At 42.8% G+C, this 25,582-nt stretch overlaps 2 protein-coding genes across 2 annotated transcripts; one reads left to right on the top strand and one right to left on the bottom strand.

The window, feature by feature from the left end:
• Positions 1-3,144: 3,144 nt before the first annotated feature.
• Positions 3,145-5,171, bottom strand: LOC110132062 (C-C motif chemokine 3). Its single transcript, XM_070478393.1, has 3 exons — positions 4,909-5,171; positions 3,962-4,076; positions 3,145-3,673 (listed from the first exon to the last, which is right to left on the bottom strand). The coding sequence occupies exons 1-3, from the start codon at positions 4,979-4,981 to the stop codon at positions 3,583-3,585; spliced, it is 279 nt and encodes a 92-aa protein (XP_070334494.1). The 5' UTR covers positions 4,982-5,171; the 3' UTR covers positions 3,145-3,582.
• Positions 5,172-19,391: 14,220 nt separating this feature from the next.
• LOC110132063 (C-C motif chemokine 4) lies at positions 19,392-21,132 on the top strand. The gene is made up of 3 exons (XM_020885166.2): positions 19,392-19,716; positions 20,218-20,332; positions 20,730-21,132. Exons 1-3 carry the CDS (start codon positions 19,641-19,643, stop codon positions 20,815-20,817), a joined length of 279 nt encoding a protein of 92 aa, XP_020740825.2. The 5' UTR covers positions 19,392-19,640; the 3' UTR covers positions 20,818-21,132.
• The last annotated feature ends 4,450 nt before the right edge of the window (positions 21,133-25,582 follow it).

The following is a 25,582-nucleotide window of genomic DNA, read 5'->3' as shown; positions in this document are numbered from 1 at the left end:
ACCAAAATAAATAAATAAATACATTAATTAATTTTTTAAAAAGCCATTATGACATCAAGACTCTGAGCTCAGCTGAGCTCTATTATCTCTGTGTCAACTTAGGGTCCCAGCCAGAAAGTAGTTTTGATAGATGGGTGATATTCCATCCACCCATGGATGTACCCATTAATGGTATCCATTACTGTACTTTATGATTTGATGCATAAAAGGGTATCTGATGATCAAAGGTGAAACTGGAAAGGTGAGCAATACATGTTTATAAAAAAATAAACCAAATTTAAAATGACAGACTGGTGGTCTAGTGGTTAAAACTTCGCCTTTCAGTACAGGGGTGTGGGTTTGTTCGATCCCTGGTCAGGGAGTTAAAATCCCCCATGTCTCACAGCCATAAAACCAAAACATAAAACAGAAGCAATTTGTAACAAATTAAATAAAAACTTTAAAATAAAAAAATAAAAATTTCTACTTTAAAAAAGTACAGAAAATAGTCTCCATTCCTTTAAAGAAAGAAGAATAAAAATTCCATTTCCTCTAAGAAACCACCATAGTTAGCTATTTGATATGTATCTTTCCAAATATGCCTTTGCAAATATGTGTTTATTAGTTGCTAAAAGTAAAAATAATGTTGTCCTATATGTATAGTTTTGTAGCATATGTGTAGAGTATCCTTGCATTTACTAGAGGTAAACAGATATCTTTTGCATCTAATATTATGGACAATTTCCATAGATATAGATGTGTGTTATCTTTTTTACTAACTACTGAAAACTGCATTGGTGGACATCTCATTTCTCTACTGATTTTGTCTTCTGCTGGTTTAAGTGGTTATTTACATTTGTTTGATGTTTGTAAACCATGCTGCAAAGAATATCATTGTGTCTGTATATTCCTTACCTTTGGTTATGTTGCTTCAAAATACATTCTTAGAAATGGAATCAGTGCAAACAATATTTTGGTACAATAGTATAGGCATCTTAATGTTTGCTTAATAGTAATGTTGAATTGTACTCTAGAGAGTTTGATCACTACAAATCTAAGCTAATTTGGGTATGAAAATTAGATTATTTTTCAACAAAATGAAATAATTGTGGTTCATAAAAGTTAATATCTGTTTGAGTTTCACACAAGTCTTCTGAATTTCTCCTTCTTCTACAAACAGGACTCTATTTCAGGGTACATTTCTTGTAGCTATAACTATAAAACCGGCAATCTATTAAATAACCGAGCTTTCACGGTAAACCTATAAACAAAATCCTGTTCCACATGTAGGCTGGTTGTTTTTCTCTTCTTTAACATTAGTCATTTGTTTTGTGGAGCATGGATTCTAGGAAAAAAATGTTCAATATATCTGTTACCCTATGCAGATATACAGCACATCTGGAAAAGAGAAGTGAATTCTATTGACTATTTCAGTGGTTCTCAGCTGTTAACATGCATGTGGAATGGTTGATAAGCTTGGTAGACATATCAATTCTCAGGGACATACCTGGGAAATTCTGATGTAAGTGGCTTAAACAATCATTGCTTATGATTTGAATACAGGTGAGTCGCATTTGGGGAAATAACCTGGTTAGTGATTAAGAGCAAAGTCTCTAGTTACATCAGAATCTGGCTTCAGAACTCAATGGTGCTGTTTACTTGCTGTGTGATCTTGTCCACGTTGCTTAACCTCTCTGACCCTGCAGCCTCAGTTTACTGTTCTGTCAACTGAGAATGAAATAGCACTTAAACTATATTATTTTATTGTGAGGATCAAATGAACACAGCAGAAAAAGCACTCAGCCTGGAGTAAGTCTCATATGTTAGTTGTTGTTATTAACAAAGTTTGATTTATAGTAAATATGTACTACAGACACTCTTCTTAATGATATCCATTAATGTACATTATCATTTGATACATAAAATACTCACAGTTTCAGTGTTCTGGAAATGTGTCTCCAGAGTGTTAACTGAAAAAAAAATGCACAATCTAAAAGTCGAGAGTTAAGATTTATTGGTGGACAAAACTGAGCACTTAAGCCAAGAATGCAGTATCTCAGTTAACTTGGAGAGACTGCTCTGTAGAGGCAAGGTGAGGAGCCAGGATATACATAAAGGAGTTTTTGCAACAAAGACCAGGTAGCTGGGACATCCAAAGGTAACTGCTATTTAAAGAAAACCAGATATCTCAAGTTAAGGAATTCAGTCTTTTTGTATGTACGGGGAGAGGCAAGAGGGTGGGATCACTGAAATCATTCCTTTGATGTACACCTCCACCGTCTGAGTCTCTTCAATGTGAACTCTTGGGGTGACTGTAGCGGTTGACGGCTAGATGCTGGGCATCCTGTTTCTATCCTGAGTTCCCTCAGAGCTCACTGTCAGGGCAGCAGTAATGTGATGGCTTGATGGCTGCAGCATCCTTCCTTTATTGATATGGCAGTCACCGTTGTTCAATCACAACTGTCAAACAGAGTAGCTCTATGGTATGTAGCCCCCTCTTCATCTTTCTCAGCTTCCCTCCATTTCCCATCTTCCTATTCTTTAACTTACTATGTCTTTCAACCAGTGATTCTTTTTTTAAAACTAATTTTTAATTGGAGTATAGTTGACTTACAATGTTGTGTTCGTTTCTGCTGTATAGCAAAGTGAATCAGCCATACATATACACATAGTCAGGCTTCCCAGGTGGTGCTAGCCATAAAGAATCTGCCTGCGATGCAGGAGCCACAGAAGATGCAGGTTCGATCCCTGGGTCAGGAAGATTCCCCTGGAGGAGGGCATGGCCACCTACTCCAGTGTTCTTGCCTGGAAAATCCCATGGACAGAGGAGCCTGACGGGTTCATAGGGTTGCAAAGAGTCAGACACAGGTCATTACAGAACACAAAATAAAAGTTCGCTGTGCTCTACAGTAGGATCTTACTAGTTATCTCTTGTGTATAGTAGTATGCATTTATCAATACCAACTCCCAGTTCATCCCCTACTCCTTTCCCCCTTGGTAATCATGTTTGTTTTCTGTATCTGTGACTCAGGTCATGCTTTGTAAGTAGGTAATGTGTACCAGTTTTTAGATTCCATATATAAATGATATCGTATGATGTTTGTCTTTCAGAGAAAGTCAATCAGTGATTCTGATTTGCCAGAGAAACAAAACCAAACTCGAAGCTAGTTTACTCTCCAAAAGAGCATCTTTATTATTTTGCTGGGCTGAACACGACACTGAAGAGAAACATCAAGTACACACAAGTCAGTCTGGCGGCATTGGCGTCATCTCCGCCTGGAACAAGCTGGCGACCATCCCTCCACTGTCCCCGAAGTGCAAGGGGAGGGGGAGGGGAAGGCCGGGGAAAAGGTATCTCGGGACCTCTGGGAGCAAACAGTCCCAGACCCCAGTGGGGCATTGAAATTAAATTACAAAATTAAATAGTACATATAAATAAGTTGCAATTTCAGTTAAGGATGGGTCCCAGAGTGTGGCTGTTTGACAACAACCAGCGCACAGGAGAGGTAGCTACGGAGACGGCAGGGGTGCCCCCAAGGCTCAGACCCCTGCTGCCCAGTCGGGCCCCTGAGGTCACTGGATTCCTCAAAGCTTCCAGGCCACTCAGAGATTCAGCTCCAGGTCGGTGATGTATTTCTGGACCCAGTCCTCGTTGGGGTCGGCACAGAGCTCCCGGCCTCTTTTGGTTTGGAAGCTGTGGAGAGGAGCGGAAGGGTCACACGCTGCGGAATGCAGAGGGGGGAGATCTTGGGGGCCCCCCACCCCCAATCCCTGTCCCGAGCAGCTCAGCCCTCCCAGACTCTGTCAGCCTGGCCAGGTCAGGTCACTCCTCAGAGACACAGGTGCTCCATATTTGATAAGCCCTGGAGGCCTGGGCCTTCCACGATGGCTCCTTTGGCCTGTCTGTGCCTTTGGGTGCGACCCCTGCCCCAACCCCAAATCCCCCATCTCCCCAGAGGCGGGCAGGAAGGCTGGCACTTACATGACGCCAGGCTTGGAGCACTGGCTGCTGGTCTCGTAATAGTCGGCTACGAATTTGCGAGGAAGCTGCCGGGCGGCATAGGAGAAGCAGCAGGCCGTTGGGGTGTCAGCGCCAACTGTGGAGGAAGGGACAGAATGAACCTGAGTCACAGTTCAGATGAAAAGGCGAGACCCGTGATCTGTGGGCGGGTGATGCAGACTCGGGGAGGGAGACAGCCCGCTTCAGGGTGCAGACGGGGAGACCGGTCAGTGGGAGGCGCTGGGGGTTTTGCCTAGAAATTTCCCTGTCTCTGTCCTTTATTTCTGTCTGAACCCCGCTTCCTTTTTGACTCTTTACTGTGGGCTCTCTCTTATCACTTCTCCCTTCAGGAAATTGTGTTTGGGTCAGGAAATCATTTAGCCTTTGGCTCAGATGTAAAGAACCCGCCTGCCAATGCAGGAAACACATGAGATGTGAATTCAATCCCTGAGTCAGGAATATCCTCTGGAAAAGGAAATGGCACCCTACTCCAGTATTTTTTTGCCGGGGAAATGCCAGGACAGAGGAGCATGGTGGGCTACAGCCTACAGGGTCGCAAAAGAGTCAGACACCACTTAACGACTGAGCAAGAAGTCACAACCTAGCAAGAGAAAAAAGCTTGGCTGTCTCTCATAAGACATCCGAAGGACAAATTCTTGGGGGGACCTAGGAAGGGTTAGTGGAAAACTCACACCACTGGGCAGTAACCAGATTTGGACTCTGCCTCTTACAAACTCATTTGTTTGGGTCTCCGTTTTGCCGTCTGTAAAATGGGACTATAACTCCCTCACCCTGGCTCTCGATCTGAGGTTCCCTTTAAAAAGATTAAAAATGTTTCATAACCCTTAAAAAGTTCTCTGTTTTCTCTTGGGGGCTCTCAAGGCCACAAGATTGGCATGCAGACCCCCTCAGCTACCACCCAGACTCACATGGTGCCGAGAAGACCTGGCCGCAGAGGGCGATGGCGCAGAGAACAGCGAGGACAGCCGCGGGCGCCTTCATGGTGCTGCGAGTCGGAGTGTGGGCTTGAGGTCAGTGGAGCTGAGGGGGGACTCGGTGCTTGCTGTTGCCTCTGTCCTTCTGCAGTGGGAGACCATCTCCCTGGCTCTTTATAAAGGCAGCCCTGGCAGATGGGGAAGTGGAATCTGGGGGTGAGGAGGGAAAATTTTAAGCATAGCGGTGCTTTCATGCAGTGTTGCACAACTCGGGGTCTCCGACAACCACAGGGCCTCAGGATATCCAAGAATAGCTTCTCTCAGCCATAAGTGTCAGCCTGCAACACATGACTTGTTCTGGTTGCATGTGAGGAAATGGTTTCCCCTGTGAGCATCCGGAGAAGGGTATATGTCCACCCAGGGCTATTCCTGTCTGGTCCCTGCCTCTAATGAATTCTCCATCCCAGACCTTCCCACAGAACCGAAAGTGTGATTCTTCAGATGCTCTAACCACACAAATAGATGGTTAGGTGCGATGTTGCCCTGCAAGGGGGCACAAGCCTCCTTTGGATGGAAGGAACTGAATTAAGGAATTCCCGCCAGAGACCAGGAAGCCTGAGGTCATGTTTCTGTCATTCGTCCATTCATCAAACAGTCACCGAATGACCAGGGCCCCTGGGTTAAACGCTAGTTGAAAATCATAAAGAGAAATTAGATGTGGGTGTTAATATGTCAGGAGCCTAAAAATACTTATGCCTACTAATCTAGAGATCACATTTCTAAGAAAGAGTTCTGAAGAAACAAGCCCAAATACAGAGATGTCTTCAGAGAGGAAGGGGCTGACCCCAGCGTCACAACTCAAAATAAGGAAATATAAATTTTTCTCTATTAGGGGATGATAAAGTAAGATAGGCTATATCCACTGGAATGTTTCTTTTTAAACCATTAAACTAAAGGAAGTAGCAAAAATATAATCTAACCTCAGTTGTCAAAAAGTAAGATAAAAAATGTACTAATTGTATTAAATGTACTAATTCTACATTAGTACTAAATGTACACAGAATTATATAAATACATATGTGTACATACACATATATGGTAAATAGTGTAACCAAATATGTGTGTGTGCAGACACACACGTATATATGATCTAGGCATGGAAAACATGAAAAGCATTAGAAATAAATGCTCAAAGCATCAATAGTACTTATAGTTGTGTGACAGAAGAATGGATGATTAATTTTGTTTTCCTCTTTTTCTGGAATTTTCTCATTTTTTTGTAGTAAAAATGTATTACCTTCCTGGTGAGCCAACAGATTTATGGACACATTCTGTCTTAAAGCACTGACAAGACAACCAGTTGGAAAGTAGGTTATTGTTAACTGTTCAACTTGAAAGAATTTTTGGATAGATATACTAAGGTTTCTTTCGAATACCTTTGCTAAAATGAAGTCTTGATTTCCATTTCTCTGAATTATTTTGAGGAACATCGCGCTCATGCTAAGTCGCTTCAGCTGTGTCTGACTTTTTGAAGGGGAGTTCTTTACTACAAGCGCCACTTGGGCAGCCCTTCAGGAAAATAAGTCTGAATTTGGCATTACTTGAGGACCGTAAGTAATGCCAAATTCAGAGCAGTTTTCCTTTCCTATTCTTTTCAACTCATAATTTCAGTGGTGCGAGAGGGTCTTCTTTCTCAGCCAGACACATATCTTCTTTTCTGTCCTTTATTGTTTTATTATTATTAGTGGGCATAGGCCACCTCTGGTGGCTCAGACGGCAAAGAATCTGTCTGCAACTCGGGAGATGCAGGAGACGCAGGTTCGATTCCTGGGTCAGGAAGATCCCTGGAACAGAGATGACTGAAACAGCCAAGCACACACGCATACACACAAGAGGGATAACTAGTGGGCACTTACTGTACAAATCACATTTTTATATTGGGAAACAGATTTACTTCTTTCCAATGATCTTCTGAAAAATGTTACTGATATAGTTGCTTTACAATATTGGGTTAATTTCTACTGTATGGCGAAGTGACCCAGTTATACATATGCTGTTCTTTAACTGCTAAGTTCTGTTCCACTCTTTTGTGATCTCGTGGACTATAAGCCGCCAGGCTCATCTGTCCATGGAAATTCCCAGGCAAGAATACTAGAGTGGGTTGCCATTTTCTTCTCCAGGGGATCTTTCTGACCCAAGGATCAGACCCGTGTCTCCTGCTTGGTAGGCAGATTCTTTACCACTGAGCCACCTGGTAAGCCCCACTGATACCGACATATATATCATTGTTGTTTAGTCACTCAGTTATGTCCAACTCTTTGCAACCCCATAGACTGTAGCATGGCAGTCTACCCTGTCATTCACCATCTCCCAGAACTTGCTCAGACTCGTGTCCATTGAGTTGGTGATACCATCCAACCATCTTGTCCCCTGTCATCCTCTTCTGCCTTCAATCATTCCCAGCATCAGGGTCTTTTCTTTTCTTTTTTTAATTTTTTTTTTTTTTTTTTTTTAGGGTCTTTTCCAGTGAGTCAGTTCTTCACATCAGGTGGCCAAACTATTGGAGCTTCAGCCTCAGCATCAGTCCCTCCAATGAATATTCAGGACTGATTTCCTTTAGAATTGACTAGTTTGATCTCCTTGCTGTCCAAGGGACTCTCAAGAGTCTTCTCCAACACCACAGTTCAAAAGCATCAGTTCTTCAGTGCTCAGCCTTCTTTATGGTCCAACTCTCACATCTATATATGACTACTGGAAAAACCATAGCTTTGACTATACAGACCTTTGTCAGCAAAGTAATGTCTCTGCTTTTTAATATGCTATCTAAGTCTGTGATAGCTTTTCTTCCAAGGAGCAAGCATCTTTTAATTTCATGGCTGTAGTCACCATCAGAAGTGATTTTGGAGCCCCCCCCCAAAAAAATAAAGTCTGTCACTATTTCCATTGTTTCCCCTTCTATTTGCCATGAAGCCATGATCTTAGTTTTTTGAATGCTGAGTTTTAAGCCAGATTTTTCACTCTCCTCTTCCACTTGCATTATGGGGCTCTTTAGTTCTTCTTCGCTTTCTGCCATAAAGGTGGTGTCATCTGCATATCCAAGGTTGATATTTCTCCCAGCAATCTTGATTCCAGTTTGTGCTTCATCCAGCCCAGCATTTCACCTGATGTACTTTGCATCTAAGTTAAATAAGCAGGGTGACAATATATAGACTTGACATACTTCTTTCTCAATTTGGAACCAGTCCATTGTTCCATGTCTTGTTCTAACTCTTGCTTCTTGACCAACATACAGGTTTCTCAGGAGACCAGTAAGGTGGTCTGCTATTCCCATCTTTAACAATTTTCCAGTTTGCTGTGATCCACACAGTCAAAGGCTTTATCATAGTCAATGAAGCAGAAGTAGTTTTTCTGGAATTCTCTTGCTTTTTCTATGATCCAACAGATGTTGGCAATTTGATCTCTGGTTCCTCTGCCTTTTCTAAATCCAGCTTGAACATCTGGAAGTTCTCAGTTCATGTACTGTTGAAGCCTAGCTTAGAGAATTTTAAGCATTACTTTATCAGTGTGTGAGATGTGTGCAATTGTGCAATAGTTTGAACATTTTTTGGCATTGCCTTTCCTTGGGATTGGAATGAAAACTGATCTTTTCCAGTCCTGTGTCCACTGCTAAGGTTTCCAAATTTGCTGACATATTGAGTGCAGCACTTTAACAGCATCATCTTTTGGTATTTGAAACAGCTCAGCTGAAATTTCATCACCTCCACTAGCTTTATTCGTAGTGATGTTTCCTAAGGCCCACTTGACTTCAAATTCCAGGATGGCTGGCTCTAGGTGAATGATCACACCATCATGATTATCTGGGTCATGAAGATCTTTTTTGTATAGTTCTTCTATGTATTCTTGCCACCTGTTCTTAATATCTTCTGCTTCTGTTAGGTTCATGCCATTTCTGTCCTATATTGTGCCCATCTTTGCATGAAATATTCCCTTGGTATCTCTAATTTTCCTGAAGAGGTTTCTAGTCTTTCCCATTCTATTGTTTTCCTCTATTTCTTTGCACTGATCACTGAGGAAGGCTTTCTTATCTCTCCTTGCTATTCTTTGTAACTCTCCATTCAGATGGGTGTATCTTTTCTTTTCTCCTTTGCCTTTCACTTCTCTTCTTTTCTCAACTATTTTTAATGCCTCCTCTGACAACCATTTTGCCTTTTTGCATTTCTTTTTCTGGGCGATGTTTTTGATCACCAACTCCTATAGAGTGTTATGAACTTCTGTTCATAGCTCTTCAGGCACTCTATCAAATCTAATCCCTTGAATCTATTTGTTACTTCCACTGTATAACCATAAGGAATTTGATTTAGGTCATACCTGAATGGGCTAGAGGTTTTCCCTACTTTCTTCAATTTAAGTCTGAATTTTGCAACAAGTTCATGATCTGAGCAATAGTCAGCTCCTGATCTTGTTTTTGTTGACTATATATACAAATATATATATGCATATATAGCATATATACTATATATATATATATATATATATATATATATATATATGTTCTTTTAAATTATGGATTATATTTTCTAACAATCTTTATCCTCTAGATGCACCCAGTCTAATAGGAGCAGGTAGAGTATAAACAGGCAACCATAGCACTTAGCAGGAAGTGCTAAAATTCTTAGGAGATAAATAGGAGAAAGCTCAGAGCAAGAGGAGGAGGGAGTCATAGGCTTTCTTGAGAGGATAGGGAAAGCTGTCACAGAAGGGATAGAATTATTGGGTCTTGAAAGTGACACAGGATTTGAACATATATAGACAGTGTGGCAATAGATGACTTGATCAGCTGATGCAGAGTCACAGGTGTGAAATTGCTGGGTCAGAGAGAGAAGTGAGTTGTTCTGACTCAGCTGCAGGATGGAGGAGCAAATTTGAGCAAAGAAGTTAAATTCGGGCCAGTCCAAGAGGGCTTTGAATTCTCCCAAAGGAGCTAGAATAATGGAGGAAATAAGACATAAGCCAAGTGAAACCACACCTTAGGAATTCTGTCCTTCCTACGTCTGCACAGGTACTTCCCTTAAAACACACGAGCTTTGATTCCATCCATCTCTATGATTCCTGATGCTGGTCCTGAGGGAGGTGAAACAAAAGCAAGATGTGGGGCAGTAGCAGATCTCACTGGGGCTGTAGCATCCAGCTGTCTTTCTTTGTTACTGTCAATTTAAAAAAAAAAGGAGTCTATCGCCTGCTTCATTGGAAACTCTAGTCATAGACAATGCCTCCTCCTCACACCCAGCCCGCTCGCTCCCAGTCCTCAGTCGATTACTCGAATTGCATTCCCTTTACCCTTGGGGGAACCCCCTTCACACTCGTGATTCAGTTTCTGAGAGTGGACGGATTTGAATTGAGGAGGGTGAGAAGGAGGAACTGGAAACTGCTGAATCAACCACATTTCTGATAATGGACCTTATTATCTACCTCTGACATTACTACACTTTCCACATTGGGAAATAATTAGTTATCTAGGTAGCTGTCTCTTCACAAACTTAAAAGATGTTCTGTTGATTTTACTTATTTTTTATTTTAAAGCAAATTTATTTTTACTTATTTTAAAATTTAAAAAAAATTTTACTGAAGTATAGTTGATTTACAATGTTGCATTCATTTCTGATGTACAGCAAAGTGATTCAGTTGTTTACATTCTTTCATATTCTTTTCCATTAAGGTTCACACCGAGATATTGTATATAGTTTCCTGTGCTATAAGTAGGTCCTTGTTGTTTATTTATTTTATATAGAGTAGTTTGTTTCTGCTAATCCCAAACTCTTAATTTGTCCCTCTTCTGGTTCCCTTTTGGTAATCATAAGGTTGTTTTCTATGTCTGTGAGTCTGTTTCTGTTTTGTACACAAGTACATGTGTACCATATTAGACTCCACATATATGTAGTATCATATGATACTTGTCTTTCTCTGACTGACTTGACTTAGTGTGACAATGTCTAGGTCCATCCATTGTTGCTGCAAATGGCATTGTTTCTTTATCCATTCATCTGTCAATGGACATTCAGGTTGCTCTCCTGTCCTGGCTGTTGTAAATAGAGCTGCTTAAACATTGGGGTTCATATATGTTTTCAAATTAGAGTTTTCATCTTTTCCAGATATATGTCCAGGGATGGGATGGCTGGATCATGTGGTAACTCTATTTTTCATTATTTAAGGAAACTCCATATTGTTGTCCATAGTCATGCACCAATTTGTATCCACCAGCAGTGTAGGAGGGTCCCTTTTCTCCACACCCCCTCCAGCATTTATTATTTGTAGACATTTTAATTATGACCATTCTGATCAGTGTGAGGTGATACCTCATTGTGGTTTTAATTTGCATTTCTCTAAAAATACGTGATGCTGAGAATCTTTTCATGTGCCTATCGCATGTCCTGTTGATTTTAAATCAAATTCATGCCATGTCTTTGTGGATTTAAATCAGATTCTAGCACATGGTGATTATAAAATGGTTAATTTTCTGATGTAACCTCTAATTCTTATAATTTTGTTCTTTTTAATAAAAGTGATTTATTGAATATAAAATTCTATCTTAGTGATTATATATTTGTAAGATTTTTCATACTAATCCTAAAACCAGGTAATAAATAGTTCTTGGCCATATATGTTTTTATTTGAATCAGAAAAAAATATACTTGTATACAAAGTATGAGTTTCATGTGTACATACTGAATGAATAATGTAAGGAAGCTGTAGGATGATTGAGCTGGAAGGGTCTCAGAAATTTCCTAATTGGTAAATTGATGTTCCCAGGTGAAGTGACTCGTCCAGGATCACAGAGTTAGAATTAGTCAGCTTTACATTTCAGCTGTTTTTATTGTTTAGCTGCTAGGTCATGTCCGACTCTTTTGCAAACCCATGGGCTGTAGCCCTCCAGGCTCTGCTGTCCATCAGGTTTTCTAGGCAAGAATACTGGAGTGAGTTGCCATTCCCTTCTCTAGGGGACCTTCCTGACCTAGGGATCAAACCCACGTCTTCTGCATTGGCAGGCAGATTCTTTACCAATGAGCCACCAGTAAGCCCTTACATTTCCGCATTATTTAACAGTGCATCTCCAGCAATAACCACAATGCCTTAATAAGTATTTGGTGAAAAAATGATTCATTGATTTGACCGACAGCATGTATTAGACCCAAAATCTCACTAGAATTGAAATACTGATATTATATAAAGGCTCAGAAAGGCCATGGTGTCAAGGTCTTGATTTTGGGGGGCTACCTAAGATCTTATAGGTGGTGATGTCAGAAAGTAGCCAACAATCAGCATGGTGGATCTTTCCACCATGATGATCTTTCAAATCAAATGGAGGGGTTTGATTTGAGTGCAAGGTTTCTAGCTCATTCCAGCCTCTTTGAGGCCCCACTTCAGTCCAGCAGAAAATCCCCAGCCAAGACTACAGGGAATTCTGGCTGAATAATCCAGGTTCTGCCACACCTCCGCCTTGTCCTTCTCTGCTCACCTCCTCCCTGCTTCCTGTGCCCTGACCCGACGGATTGGTTTCCTTCCGGTTTCCGGCCCCACAGCTCTACATCCCCAGATATCGATCTCAGCTCTTTCCCTCCAGCAGCAGTGGCTCCGTGGAGGGGCTCACTGATAATGACACCCTTCCTTCGCCCAGCCCTGGTCTGCTTTTTTCAGCTGTGGTCCACAGAGTCAGGCTGCAGCCAGCTTGGCCCCGTGTTTCACGTGGGCAGAGACAGTATCCTGAGGGGCCCTTTCTAGCATCCTCTAGCATCCTCTAGCTGTATCTCATCGATGCAGCCCCTCCTTTCTGCAGCCAGAGCCTTTCCTATCTTGAGTTCTTGTCATTTTCCTCTGGCCATTGTGTGTTTGTGTGTGTGTGGTGTGTGTGTGCACATGCATAGAAAGTGGGGTACACGTCTTGGTACTGGATTAGATCCTTCCACCTGTCCCCTCCCTCCTCTGTAACTCAGTAAAAAGCATGCCCTGTTACCAAGTCACCCTCGACTCCTCCCTTCTCATCTCCTCCATCTGTTCAGCCAGACGCTGCAGTATACTTGAAACGGAGTGTATCGACTTCTCACCTTTCCCGTTGCCTCTGTGTCAGGCAGACCCTCGCCACTTCTTGCCAAGACAGCTGTAAGAGTATCCTGTCCATTGTTTTTTTCCCTCCAGTTTTTGCCTCTGTTCAATCTGTCCATCACAAGGCATTTAAAGTGATTTTGTTTAAGTCAGTCTCTGTCTCTGGAAAACCCTTCAAAGAGTCTGCACTGTTTCCAGCATGAAATAGAAGCTTCCCCTCTCTGACCTGACTTCTGTTTCCCCTTTGGCCTCATCTCTTGCCTCCTTCAGACTTCCTGGAAACAAAGAGTCATACTCTGAACTGCATGCGATTCCTTAAAAGTGCAGGTCTCTGCTCTGCTTTTTATGAATGAAGTGTCACTTAGTAAAGCACAATTTCCCCTTCTTGTAGATCATAGGCCAGAGTGAAATACTTTAAGTTCTATTATATCCCATGACAGCTGCAGAGCTTAGTATTTAGAACAAATAAAGGAAACCACTATTTAACTCCCTTAATTTTCTAAGGAAAAGAGAGAAATCCATGATTTGCACTGCTTAAAGACACGCAAAATGCAAAACTGAAAGACATTTTACATCATGATAACACAACTCTGGCTATTAAGCTTTTGACACAAGTTTATAATAAGCACATACTCATTTTCTGATTTATTTATGTTCTGGAGTCATATTTCCTTGGTGTCATTTCCACATCTATCATGTATAAGCTGTGTGTTCTTCTGTGGGTTACTAACTCTGTGCTTCAGTTTTCTCATGTGTGAAAGGGGATAATACAGTACCTACTTCAGAGGACTGCTGTGAGGATGAAATACATTCAGTTCAGTGCCTCAGTTGTGTCCAACTCTTTGTTACCCCATGCACTGCAGCACGCTAGGCTTCCCTGTCCATCACCAACTCCCAGAGCTTGCTCAAACTCACGTCCATTGAGTCGGTGATGCCATTCAATCATCCCATCCTCTGTCGTCCCCTTCTTCTCCTGCCTTCAGTCTTTACCAGCATCAGGGTCTTTTCCAGTGAGTCAGTTCTTCACATCAGGTGGCCAAAGTATTGGAGTTACAGCTCTCGTATCAGTCCTACCAATGAATATTCAGGACTGATTTCTTTTAGGAGTGACTGGTTTAGGATTGACTAACGAAATACATTAGTATCTATAAAGACTTGGAACGGGACCGGCTCATGGTAAGTGCTATGTGTTCGTTACTATTATCATTATAACTGAAATATTTCAAGTAATCTATCTTATATATTTTAAAAAGTACAAGTCTCTTGTTCTTTTCCCGAATGACCCCATTCTCACACTCTTCTTGGTTAATCATACTTCAAGTTTCAGCTAAATTTAGAATAAAGTTAGAACAACCTGAGGGGGCTAAGTAACAGAATGGTTAAATATAAATTTTGGTATAAAAGTTTGGTATACTCACACAATGAAACATCATGAATGCTAATTTTGAATAACTTTTTAATAACACGGAAGAATACACAGTAACAACAATAAGATATACTGGTTCCATAAAAGATATTAAGTAAATATAATAAAATACAAAACCATGTACAGAATGCTGGATAATTTTTGTTTTCTTATTTATGCCTTCCAGTAATTTCTAAATTTTGTACAGTAACCATGTATATTCCCTGAAAGAGAAAAGAAAACTGACATAAATTTTTGAAAAATCAGGCATCATCTTTTTTGAAAGCCTTTAACATGTATACTCAATGCCTGTCACATAGTTGGTCCCCAACAAAGTTTTACTAAATCATTTTGTTCTATTTCTGGATGTGCCCCATGACCAGCCTGTAAAGAACTTGAAACAGGTGTAAAAGTGTTGTCTGAAGGAAGAAAGATGCTCCAGAAGGAATGCTGAAAGTTTTCTTCGTGAACCCACCAAATAAACTCCTCTCAGGAAGTTGACATCCCCTGAAGTCACTGCCGCCCACCTCTGACAGCTACACAGCAGGCTTCGGACGGCTGTGAAGGCACTTTTCCACTTTAAGAAGAGGCACTGATGGACAGCTTCAACCCGCTCACTATTCTGTGGATTCCACCCTGAACCCTGCACTTCAGATAATTGTGTCCCTACTTTTTCAATCTACAATCCCATTTCTGTTCCCATTCCCACCAAGGAGTTGGGCTACCATGTTGGCCAGACCAAAGGATTCACCTCTTCTTGGTTTATGATCTTGGCAGAATGACCACAAATCCTAGCTCAGCTTGGCTTTGCAGTCTCAACATTCACTCACAAGGAATTCTCTAGTTCTGGGCACTCTGCCTCCTTAGAGGCTAGTGCTCTTGGTCTTGGCACCCAGCGATCTCCCCTACACTTGCATCTCAGCCCTCCCCTTTAACAAAAGCAGAGAATGTCGGGATTGACCACCTCTGCTTCCGGTTCCTCAGCCGGAAGGAGCTTTTGTAATCTCTCCGGAGAGTCTGGTACCTACAGAGATTTGCCACGTGTGATCTCAGAAGGTCACACCTGTCAAAGAAGTTTGGTCATCTCTGGACCACGAGTTATAAGAAACTGAGTCTTGACATATATCCTATGTAACCTTAATCAAGTTTTGTTTTGTTTTACTTCTCTAGGTCTTGCTTCCTAATCTGAGGCATGGAAAAATAGATTGGACTCAGATAAAATCACAGACATGGATGTGCTGAGGGAAATCAAAAGTGTTGAGGGAAATCAACACTAAAAGTACTAGGGCTTTTGTAAGGTCATGTGATGGCTGTAGTCAGAGGTCTTGCTTTCAGCCTCGGGAAGCTGGGAGGACAAAGTGCTGAAACAGATGTGAAAGTTCCCAGGATGGAGTTTCGAGCGTAGTGGCAGCGTAGGGAAGCGGTGGGGGGCGTGGGAAGGGAAACCTCTTATCAGCACGAGTGAGGGGGAAGTGGAGAGTTTCCCTGCTCGGGAGTGAGGGGGCGGCTCACAGTATGCCCTGTGGTCCAATCTATTGGACCGTGGTTGCCTCACTGTCACTTCTGACATGCCTGAACTGGGAAGAGCCGAGGCCTGGAATAGTATCCTTCACCATAAACCCACTGGGCGTGTGGGTTGAAAGAGGGGGAGCAGGAGTTACTATTCCATCAGAACATTCTGAATAGGGGCTGCCCTGGTGGCTGAGTGCTAAAGAATCCACCTGCCAATGCAGGAGACATGGGTTTGATCCCTCATCCTGGACCCACGCGCCGCGGAGCAACTGCGCCTGTGCGCCTCAACTACCGAGCCTGTGCTCTAGAACTACTGAAACCTGTGAGCCCTAGAGCCTGTGCCCTGCGAGAAACCGCTGCAATGAGAAGCCCAGGTACCGCGACTAGAGGTAAAAAGCCCTCCCGGCAGTGAAGACCCAGCACAGCCAAAAATAAATAAATAAATAAATAAATAAATAAATAGAATTAGGAAACAAAACAAAACCCCCAGAAACATTCTGGATAGAGTGTCAAATGCCCAGTTCATTCGTACTTCATTTGACTTCATTTGAATTTGAATTCATTTGAATTCATTTGAATTCACATCCTGAGTCCATGTTACCCATCACACCCCCTTGAATTCACATCCTGAGTCCATGTTACCCATCACACCCCCTCAAATTAAAACAGTTAGGGCTGCCTCTGGGCACTTATTAACCAAGTGTTTATTGAACACCTGTTGTATACGCAGAGAAAAGCAGAACACAATTTCTGCCTCAAGGCGCTCCCTTTCTAGGGGAGGAGACAATCGAGTAGATAGACATATTATAGATGAAGCAATGGAGGTGCACAGAGGGAGATACAGAATTCAGTTGCGAGAGGTCAGGGAAGGTTCCCTAGAGGAGAAGAGCAATTTTTTTGTGCATACAAAAGGCATTTGTTATCATTCTCTGTTGATTATTGGGCTTCCCTTATGGCTCAGCTGGTAAAGAATCTGCCTGCAATGTGGGAGACCTGGGTTCGATCCCTGGTTGGGAAGATCCCCTGGAGAAAGGAAAGGCTACCCACTCCAGTATTCTGGCCTGGAGAAGTCCATGGACTGTAGAGTCGATTATTACTTAGAAAAGACCTCAATGTATAAATCTTGGAGGCTACTAATTTAGCTAAAAATATTGACACAAGCCTTTGTATTCTCCATGTGAAATTTCACTGGTGTGAGCGCACTATTATTGTTAAGACCTTCACGAATAAAAACATTTTACCTGCATTAGCCAAAGATCAAATCAAGGCTAGGAGGCAAAAATCAACAGTCATCCTTTGTGTGGCTAATCACCTATTCTTATCATTCTTCTTAAGCATCTTCATAAGCCTTCCATGGCTTAAAGACTAGCACTCCCCACTCATTTAGACTGAGGTCTCCACGTCAAGTACTCTTCCTTAATGCACAGTGAACTTAGCCTTGACTTGGAATGATTCATTTACACCCAAGGGATAGTCTTTTCCGCACTTTGGGCTCTCTGACATTTTGTTTCTACCTCTGACATGAGATTACCATATTCTATCTTAAGAGATAGTTATTTCCGTCACTGTCATCATTACCTCTTGACTAAGAACTCTTTGAGGGCAGGGGTGGGGCTTCATTCAGCTCTGTCTGCCCTGACAAAGAGCAGGTGACTTGGGGTGAATGGAAATGCCATGGATCACAAAATCTGTGTAGATTCCTGGTGCTATCAGACACATCTTCCTGCTCTTGAAGCAAAAAAGATGTGTGCAGATGAAACTCCACAACCAGGAGAGAACTTGAGAGATACTTGCTTAGATATCAGGGATCATAGACTGTTAGACCTGGGGATGGCAGTCTTGGTGAAGATCAGAACATTTGAACCAAGACTCACAGAAAAGAAAGGGTGAGGACAGAAAGGTTAAAGGAAAGAAGTACAGGCTGAGGGCTGTGTAGATGGTGGGGAGGGAGAGGGGAGAGTGATGAAGTAGGATGATGTTGAACTGTATTTAGTGATCCTGAGATTTTCCAAGATGCTCTGACTCCTTCTCTTCCACATTGCTACAGTTCCCAGGAGGCCTGGCTCCCTCTTTTCACTTTTCATTGTTTTTCAAAGCAGAGGGAGGCAGGTGGCAATGTGGAAGAGGGGGTGAGCAGGGGGTCAGAGGTGACTGAGCTAGAGGTGGGTAGTGGTCTTGAGCCCATGACTCTAACTTTCCCAGTTCATGCACTACTGTATTCCTGGCCTTTGGAAACTTCACATAGTCACCTTAAGGCTCACAGCAGCTGTTGCACCAGGCGGGGCTTTACATGAATACAAGGAATTGGATGACTGTGGAACTCCCACACGATCAGAGTAGATACTTTATCTGTAACATAGATGAATTCATTGCCAAGTATATCCAATTCCTTTTTTATAGTGGAGGAATATTCTTTTAAAAAACTTTTTATGTATTTAAAAAATATTCAAACAGGTCTTAGTTGCAGCATGCGAACTCTTAGTTGCAGCATGTGGGATCTAGTTTCCTGACCAGGAATTGAACCCAGGCCCCCTGCATTGGGAGTGTGGAGTCTTAGCCACTTGGACCACCAGGGAAGTCCCAATAATGGAGGAATTTTCTTCATCTGGGTGTCCTCCTAAATTCTAGGTTCCTTCTAAATTCTTTCTCCTTTTCTTTTATTGGCCTGAGAGAGCACAGGAAAGCTTGATTTCTTTTGCATTCCATTCTTGTTCTAGGACAGATGACCCACACTCTTTTCCTGCATTCAACCCTGGGTCTTTGTGTGGGCATGGCCCCGAGGTGGCCAGCAGTTTCTGTCTCTTTGTGGTCACCTTCTAGATGTGTCCTGGAGGTGGCAGGTGGAAAGAAAATAGATTTTTAGGGTCCGATGAATCATGGCACTACCAGTGAAAAGCTGTGTGGCCTTGAGATTATCAGCGGTTTCTGTTCTGCTTTCTGATCCTCATTGCCTGGGGAATCATCACACCCCTGCTCAGGGTCATGATGGATGTTATATGGTTATAGATGTCTTGTGTGTGTAGGGCAGCTTGCCCAGTGCCTGGCACATAATAAACGTTTACTATGCGGAGGCTATACTTCTGTTGCAGCCTTCTGCACATTCAATGCCGGACTGTTTCTTTATGCCCAGGGAAATATACAGGGGGCTAAAATCACTCAGCCCAGCTGAAGGAGGCCCTGCAATGGGACATGGAATCCTGGCTTCCTCTTCCTTCTTGGGGCCAGGCCTGTGGCCACCCTGGAAGAACTGACATGAAGCCTGTAGCTTCTGGAGGTGCTAACCACTGAGAGCAGGATGGTTCTCATCTACAAGCCCCTGCTAGCAGGTGTGAAGGTTCCATCTTTCCTCTTGGGTTTGCAATTCTGCCCCCAAGTCTCAGTCACTGTCTCTGGTGTACCACTTCCCTCAGTTCAACCCACTTCTTTCCTCCCCCACCTCCCTCCGCTTTCTTCTGTGATGACACCACTGAGGAAGAGAAAGCTGTGCAGAGCTCCTCACTGTCAGCTAGCTTTAGTTTCCCTCTCGGCACCATGACATCATCTGTACCCTGGAAATTCCGCTCGCCCTCCAATGCCCTCACCTCTGTCCCAGGCCTCAGAGTTCCTATAAAGAGGGGTTCCCAGCTCAAGATCAGCACAGGACACAGAAGGGTTCTGAAGCTTCTGGGTGCTACAGTCCAAGCTCCGGGCGAATCTCTCCTCTGCCAAGACCATGAAGCTCTGCGTGACTGTCCTGTCCCTCCTCGTTCTCACAGCTGCCTTCTGTTCTCCTGCGCTCTCAGCACCAAGTAAGTCCACCCTTCCCGTGGCCCCCGAGTCAGGATGTAGAGAGAACTGACTTTTCTAGTTGGTGCTGGTCCAACAGTAGCATTCGGGGAACGGGCCAAAAGGAGCCAGGGAGATCTCTAAGTAGCCTGCTGTTAAATGCAGAGCCTAGTAAACACTCAGTAATATTCAAGTTCCTGTTTTCATAAGAAAGAGCAACTCATAGGCTGGCTTAAGCAAGTCCCTGTCTCTCTGAGTGCCTTAGTTTCCCCATCTGTAAAATGAAAGGAGTTAAAGACCTGTGAACTGAGACCCAATCCAGCCTCAACCTTGTAGAATTCTTTCATCTCTAGGATCCTCTGTTCAGAATAAGACTCCTACTCTGAGTGGGTGGGCTTGAATAGAAGGGACCATGTTGGGGGATCTGATAGATCTACAGGAATGTCCCTTGAATATCTATGACTAGAAGCTAAAATGAAGAGCTCCTTGTAGAACTTAGGTCTCACCTCAGCCTTTCTTTCCAGTGGGCTCAGACCCTCCCACAGCCTGCTGCTTTACTTATACCCTGCGGAAGATCCCTCGCAACTTTGTGATTGACTACTATGAGACCAGCAGCCTCTGCTCCCAGCCAGCCGTGGTGTGAGTATCAAACCCGGGCTTTTCAGGGAGGCAAGGGTGAGGGCAAGATTAAAGAAGGGGAATCTATTTGGGGTGGAGGGGCGATTAAGCAGTAAATAAAAAAGATGACAGGAGGTGCGAGCTGTTTCTTTAAAGCACGCTTAGAAAACACGTGGAAAAGTCACTGATGAGGATAGCTGGAAATGAATGGGGAGGTTGCATCCACATTGATTGCAAAACTCATGGGTTCCTAATCTGGGCAACCCAAGAGGCTAGAGCTAAACCCCAGGGAGGAAGTTACAAGGAATCAGGTTCCAGCAGCCCCCACTAGGCTGTGTAACATGAGCTAAGGATGGGGAGATACCCAATACAGGCAAGGTCTCAAGGGATTCTCACCTGTCCACTCTTGGTTCCACAGATTCCAGACCAAAAAGGGCAGGCAAGTCTGCGCCAACCCCAATGAGCCCTGGGTCCAGGAGTACATGGATGACCTTGAATTGAACTGAGCTGCTCTGAGCCCTGGGGCAGGTGTTCTGCAGGAAAGGTCACCTGAACCCGGCGCTTTTCAGCGAGATGCACCTTCTCCATGCTCACAGCTCCCTTCAGTAGTCCCTGTCCCTTCTCTTAATTTAATTTTTTTTATTCTGTGTTGTGTTATTACTGTACTTGCTATTGTTTCCCATTATTTATGTTTGTTTTACCAAAGGACACATGTCCCCCATGGGGATGGTCTGCCATCACTGTTCCTCTGCTATTGTGAAAACATGGATAATGTAACTGATTTCAAGTGTTTTTGTAATAAAAAAATTTTTTTTAATGTAGACCGTTTCTTTGTGCTTTAATTTGATTTGTAGTAAATCTAATTTACTACAACTGCCTGGTATTATGAATAGGGACAAACTACAATTTCCAAACACAGTAAGAATGAACAATGACTGAGGATGGAATATAGGGTAAAATGTCTAAAGATACAAACTTCACTTAGTACTTTTAGCAAGGAGGATTTTAACACCCTTATGAAGTAGGGACTATTATTCTCAATTTTACCGATGAGGGCATGGAGGCTCAAAGGTGAGGTGACTTGTTAAGGATTGCAGGTCTGCTTGGGGAGGACTGTGAAAGGAAGACTCAAAAAGATATCTGTGCTGCTGTGAAACATCTTGCAGGGAAGTTGTAAATGAGAGAAGATGAAGTAGTTCAGAGTCAGAAAAATGGGCCTCCATTCCTCACTATCATTACGAAGGTCATCTTGTTGAAGCAGAAATTGCTAGGCAGTATAGGACTCTGAGACTTCGGTTCCTTTTATTTTTTAATTTCAGTTTTTTTCTTCTCAAGTAAACATCTCACTTCTTTAACATAAAGCTAAACTGTTTGTACCAGTTTCTAGGCATTCAGAGGAAGGCCTCCCTGGTCTGGAGGGTTATAAAACACTCAGACCCAGGACAAGACAATCATTAACTGCTTATCCAGTTTATCAAGGAAAAAAAGCTCCAGGTGGACCATTAACTCGTAAACATACTTCTGGTCCCTAAAGAATGGTCTGGGGTCTTGGAAAAGGGTCTAGGGATGGCAATGTGTGGGAGGACTGAGAAACAGGGAGCCAAAAGAAAGCCATAAAAATGACAAAATGGAGACTCCAACTTTGAAACTGATTGGTCAGAAATTACACACATCTGGCCCCAAGCCAACCACAAATGAACAGATCAATTCTAATAAAGATATCAATGGCTGTTATGCCCACCTTCTGGGGGCTCTTCACACCCCCTCTCAGTGTCCATGCTGAGAGTTTTGTATCTCTATCCTCTAAAATAAACTTTGCCCTTGTGAGTGTTCACAAATTTGTGAAGTTCAGTTTTCAGCTCCGCAAACAAGTACTCAGTTTCCTGTTTCATTGTCTTATTGGACCTCAGTTTTCACACCTGTAAGATGGGAGTGATATTATTCACTTTGAAGGACTGTTATGAGATGATGTGCAAAGTGTTCATTAAGAGGCCTGGTACCTGGAAGATTCTCTCTTTCCCTCTCTGAGTCTCAGATTTTTCACTTAAAGAGGGCCATAATGTCTATCCTCCCAGGGTCATCAGGCAGGTTAAATTAGTGGATCTAGAGCCAGAGCAAACGCAAACTGTTGTCACGAGGACAAAAGAATAAATGTCGGATTTGGTTCTGGAGTGTGGTGGGAATGATCCAAGGCCATTTCTCCTTGACAGTCCTTCAATCAAGCATTCCCATGACATGAGTCAGAGAGATCATGGGCTGAAATAGAATTATATGCCCAATTAAGTCTTGATCCACAGGCTGGGAGGGAGCTCTCAGACCATCTGGTCCAGTCCTGTCATATTATGGAAACTGAGGACTAGGAAATGAGAAGTGACTTGTCAAGGCCACCCAGAAAGTGTTAAGGCCAGTGCCAAGTCGCAGATTAGTTCCCTTTTCTGTGCTCCTTGATGGGCCACTGTGGTCCCCCAAAGAACAGCTCATTGTATAAGTAGGGTAAAGAGGGGGCTACCTCAAAACTGCTTGTGTTCTTTCTTACTGAACTATGGCTGATTTATAGTACTGTGTTTCAGGTGTATGGCAAAGTGATTCAGATTATACACACATATACACATATGTATATATATAGTTTGTTATATATATATATATATTTCTCTTTTCCATTATAGGTTATTACAAGATAATGAATATAATTTCCTGTCTTATGTAGTAAATCTTTGTTGTTTAGCTATTTTATATATAGTAGTGTATATCTGTTAATTCCATGCTCCTAATTTATCCCTCCTCTCTCTCTCCCCTCGCCTTTTGGTCACCATCAGTTTGTTTTCTATGTCTGTGAGTCTGTTTCTGTTTTATAAATAAGTTCATTTGTATTATTGTTTTTTTTAGATTCCACATATATGTGATCACATAGAGTATTTGTCTTTCTCCGTCTGACTTCACTTAGTGTGATAATCTCTAGGTCTATCCACGTGGTCGCAAATGGCAATATTTCATTGTTTTTTATGGCTGAGTAGTATTCTACTGTATTTATGTATCACACCTTCTTTATCCATTCTACTGTTGATGGACATTTAGGTTGCTCCCATGTCTTGGCTATTGTAAATAGCCACGGTGGGCTGAATAATGTCCCCCGAGATGTTCACGTCCTAATCTGCAGAACCTGTAAATAGTGTTGCTGTGGACCCTGGGGTGCATGTATCTTTTCAAATTAAGTTTTTCATCTTTTCCAGATATACATCCAGGAGTGGGGCTGCTGGGTCATATGGCAATTCTATTTTTAGTTTTTTTAGAAACCTGTGTACTGTTTTCCATAGTGTCTGCACCGATTTACATCCCCACTAACAGTGTAAGAGGGTCCGCTTTTCTTCACATCCTCTCCGGCATTTATTATTTGTAGACTTTGTGATGGTGGTCATTCTGACCAGTGTGAGGGGGATACCTCATTGTGGTTTTGATTTGCATTTCTTGTTTGAGCATTCTTAGTGTGGTGGAAAAGCAGAACTGAGACTACGTATCTCTCTGAGGCCAACAGACACAATTCCCTGCCTTGCCCTGTCCTCAGTCACTCCCATCATCCCAGAGTTCCTGTAGAAACTGGCTTTGGATTCTGCAGGACTGAGAGAAGGATGTTGGGGGCTGAATTGATCCCAAAAGGTGTGAGAAGAGGCTAGAAGCCAAGAACCTGACTGGTCTTGCCTTCTACTTTTGATCTTCCTACATCTGAGCTGTCTGATATGTAACCATGAGCTGCAACTGACTATGTAAATGTCAATTAAATGTAATTTCAATGAAAAGAAACTTAAAGTTGTGAACTTTCCTATGGTGGAGTGGATGGGTGTATGCCTGCCAATGCAGAAGGCACGGTTTGAGCTCTGGTCCAAGAGGATTCCCCATGCCATGGAGCAACTAGGCCAGAGAGCCACAACTACTGAAGTCTGCATGCATCGAGCCCATGCTCTGCCGCAAGAGGAGCCACTGCAATGAGAAGCCCGCACATCACAACTGGAGAGTAGCCCCCGCTCGTTGCAAGGGGCAACGTTGCAAGGGGCTCGTTGCAAGAAAGCCCTCGCTTGGAAATAACAACCCAGCACAACCAAAAATAAAGATAATGAATAAAGTTCAGTGCCTCAGTTACACTTGTCACATTCTTAAACATTAATTACTTACTTTAGTTTTGACGGTCTGGGTCTTCATTGCTGGTGGAGATGTTCTTGAGTTGCGGTGGGTGGGGTTATTCTGCAGTGACGGTATGAGGGCTTCTGACTGTGGTGACTTCTCTGGCTGTGGACCTTGGGTTCTAAGGAGCGCAGCCCCAGCAGTTGTGGCTTATGAGCCCAGCTGCTGCCCAGCATGTGAAATCCTCTCAGACTAGGAATCAAAGCCATGTCCCCTGCACTGACAGGTGAATTCTTAACCACTGGACTGCCAGGAAGTCTGCACTAGTCACATTTCAAGGGCTTGCCAGCACTCGAGCCGTGTGCCTGATGGCTGCCATGTCGCATGGTACAGATATAGAACATTTCCTTCATCATAGAAATTTCCACTGGACAGATATTCTCAGGGCCTAAAGAGAATGAAAGGAGAAGTTGGGGGTGGCCTGGAAGGAAATGACATGGTCTTTGGCAAAAGATACACAACACTAGTCTGAGGGAAGGGGTTGGGAGAGAGAATCCATGATCCCCAAGCCCAACACAAGGTCTAGATCACTGTGGCAGGCTGAATAATGGTCCCTGAGATGTTCACATCCTAATCCCAGAACCTGTGAATATTGCCTCATATGGCAAAAAGGACTTCGTAGATGTGATCAAGTTAAAAATCTTGAGATGAGAAGATTATCCTGGGTTATTTGTCTGGACTTTAAATCTAGTCTTATATGTCCTTATAAGAGGGACAGAGATCTGACCACAGAAGAGAAGGCAATATGAAAACAAAAGCAAAATACCATGCTGCTGGCTTTGAAGATGGAGGAAGAGACCATGAGCCAAGGACTACAAAAAGAATGCAATTCTAGAAGCTGGAAAAGGTGAGAAAAAGGTTTCTCTCCTAAAACTTCCAAAAGGAGCACAGCCCCTTTGATTTCAGCTCAGTGAATCAGATTGTGGGCTTCTGACTTCCAGAAGCTTAAGAGAATAACTGTTTTAGGACACTGAATGTGTGTGATTTGTTACAGCAGCAGTAGGAGGCTAATACAATCACCAATACCAGAGTAATTCATTATGACCCCACCCCCACCCCAGCTCAGTGTGGAAGGGAATGGAACATTCTAGAAAG

The sequence above is a fragment of the Odocoileus virginianus genome, chromosome 17, assembly GCF_023699985.2.
Source record: "Odocoileus virginianus isolate 20LAN1187 ecotype Illinois chromosome 17, Ovbor_1.2, whole genome shotgun sequence".
NCBI lineage: Eukaryota > Metazoa > Chordata > Mammalia > Artiodactyla > Cervidae > Odocoileus > Odocoileus virginianus.
The sequence above is the reverse complement of the archived record's forward strand: the minus strand, read 5'-3'. Positions and strand labels throughout refer to the sequence as shown.

Coding starts and splice junctions, on each gene's coding strand:
- LOC110132062 (XM_070478393.1), bottom strand. CDS start 4,981: ATGAAGGCGCCCGCGGCTGTCCTCGCTGTTCTCTGCGCCATCGCCCTC. Junction 4,077..4,908: donor CCAGGTCTTCTCGGCACCAT/GTGAGTCTGGGT, acceptor CTTCCTCCACAG/TTGGCGCTGACACCCCAACG. Junction 3,674..3,961: donor TGCTCCAAGCCTGGCGTCAT/GTAAGTGCCAGC, acceptor TCCTCTCCACAG/CTTCCAAACCAAAAGAGGCC.
- LOC110132063 (XM_020885166.2), top strand. CDS start 19,641: ATGAAGCTCTGCGTGACTGTCCTGTCCCTCCTCGTTCTCACAGCTGCC. Junction 19,717..20,217: donor TCCTGCGCTCTCAGCACCAA/GTAAGTCCACCC, acceptor CTTTCTTTCCAG/TGGGCTCAGACCCTCCCACA. Junction 20,333..20,729: donor TGCTCCCAGCCAGCCGTGGT/GTGAGTATCAAA, acceptor TTGGTTCCACAG/ATTCCAGACCAAAAAGGGCA.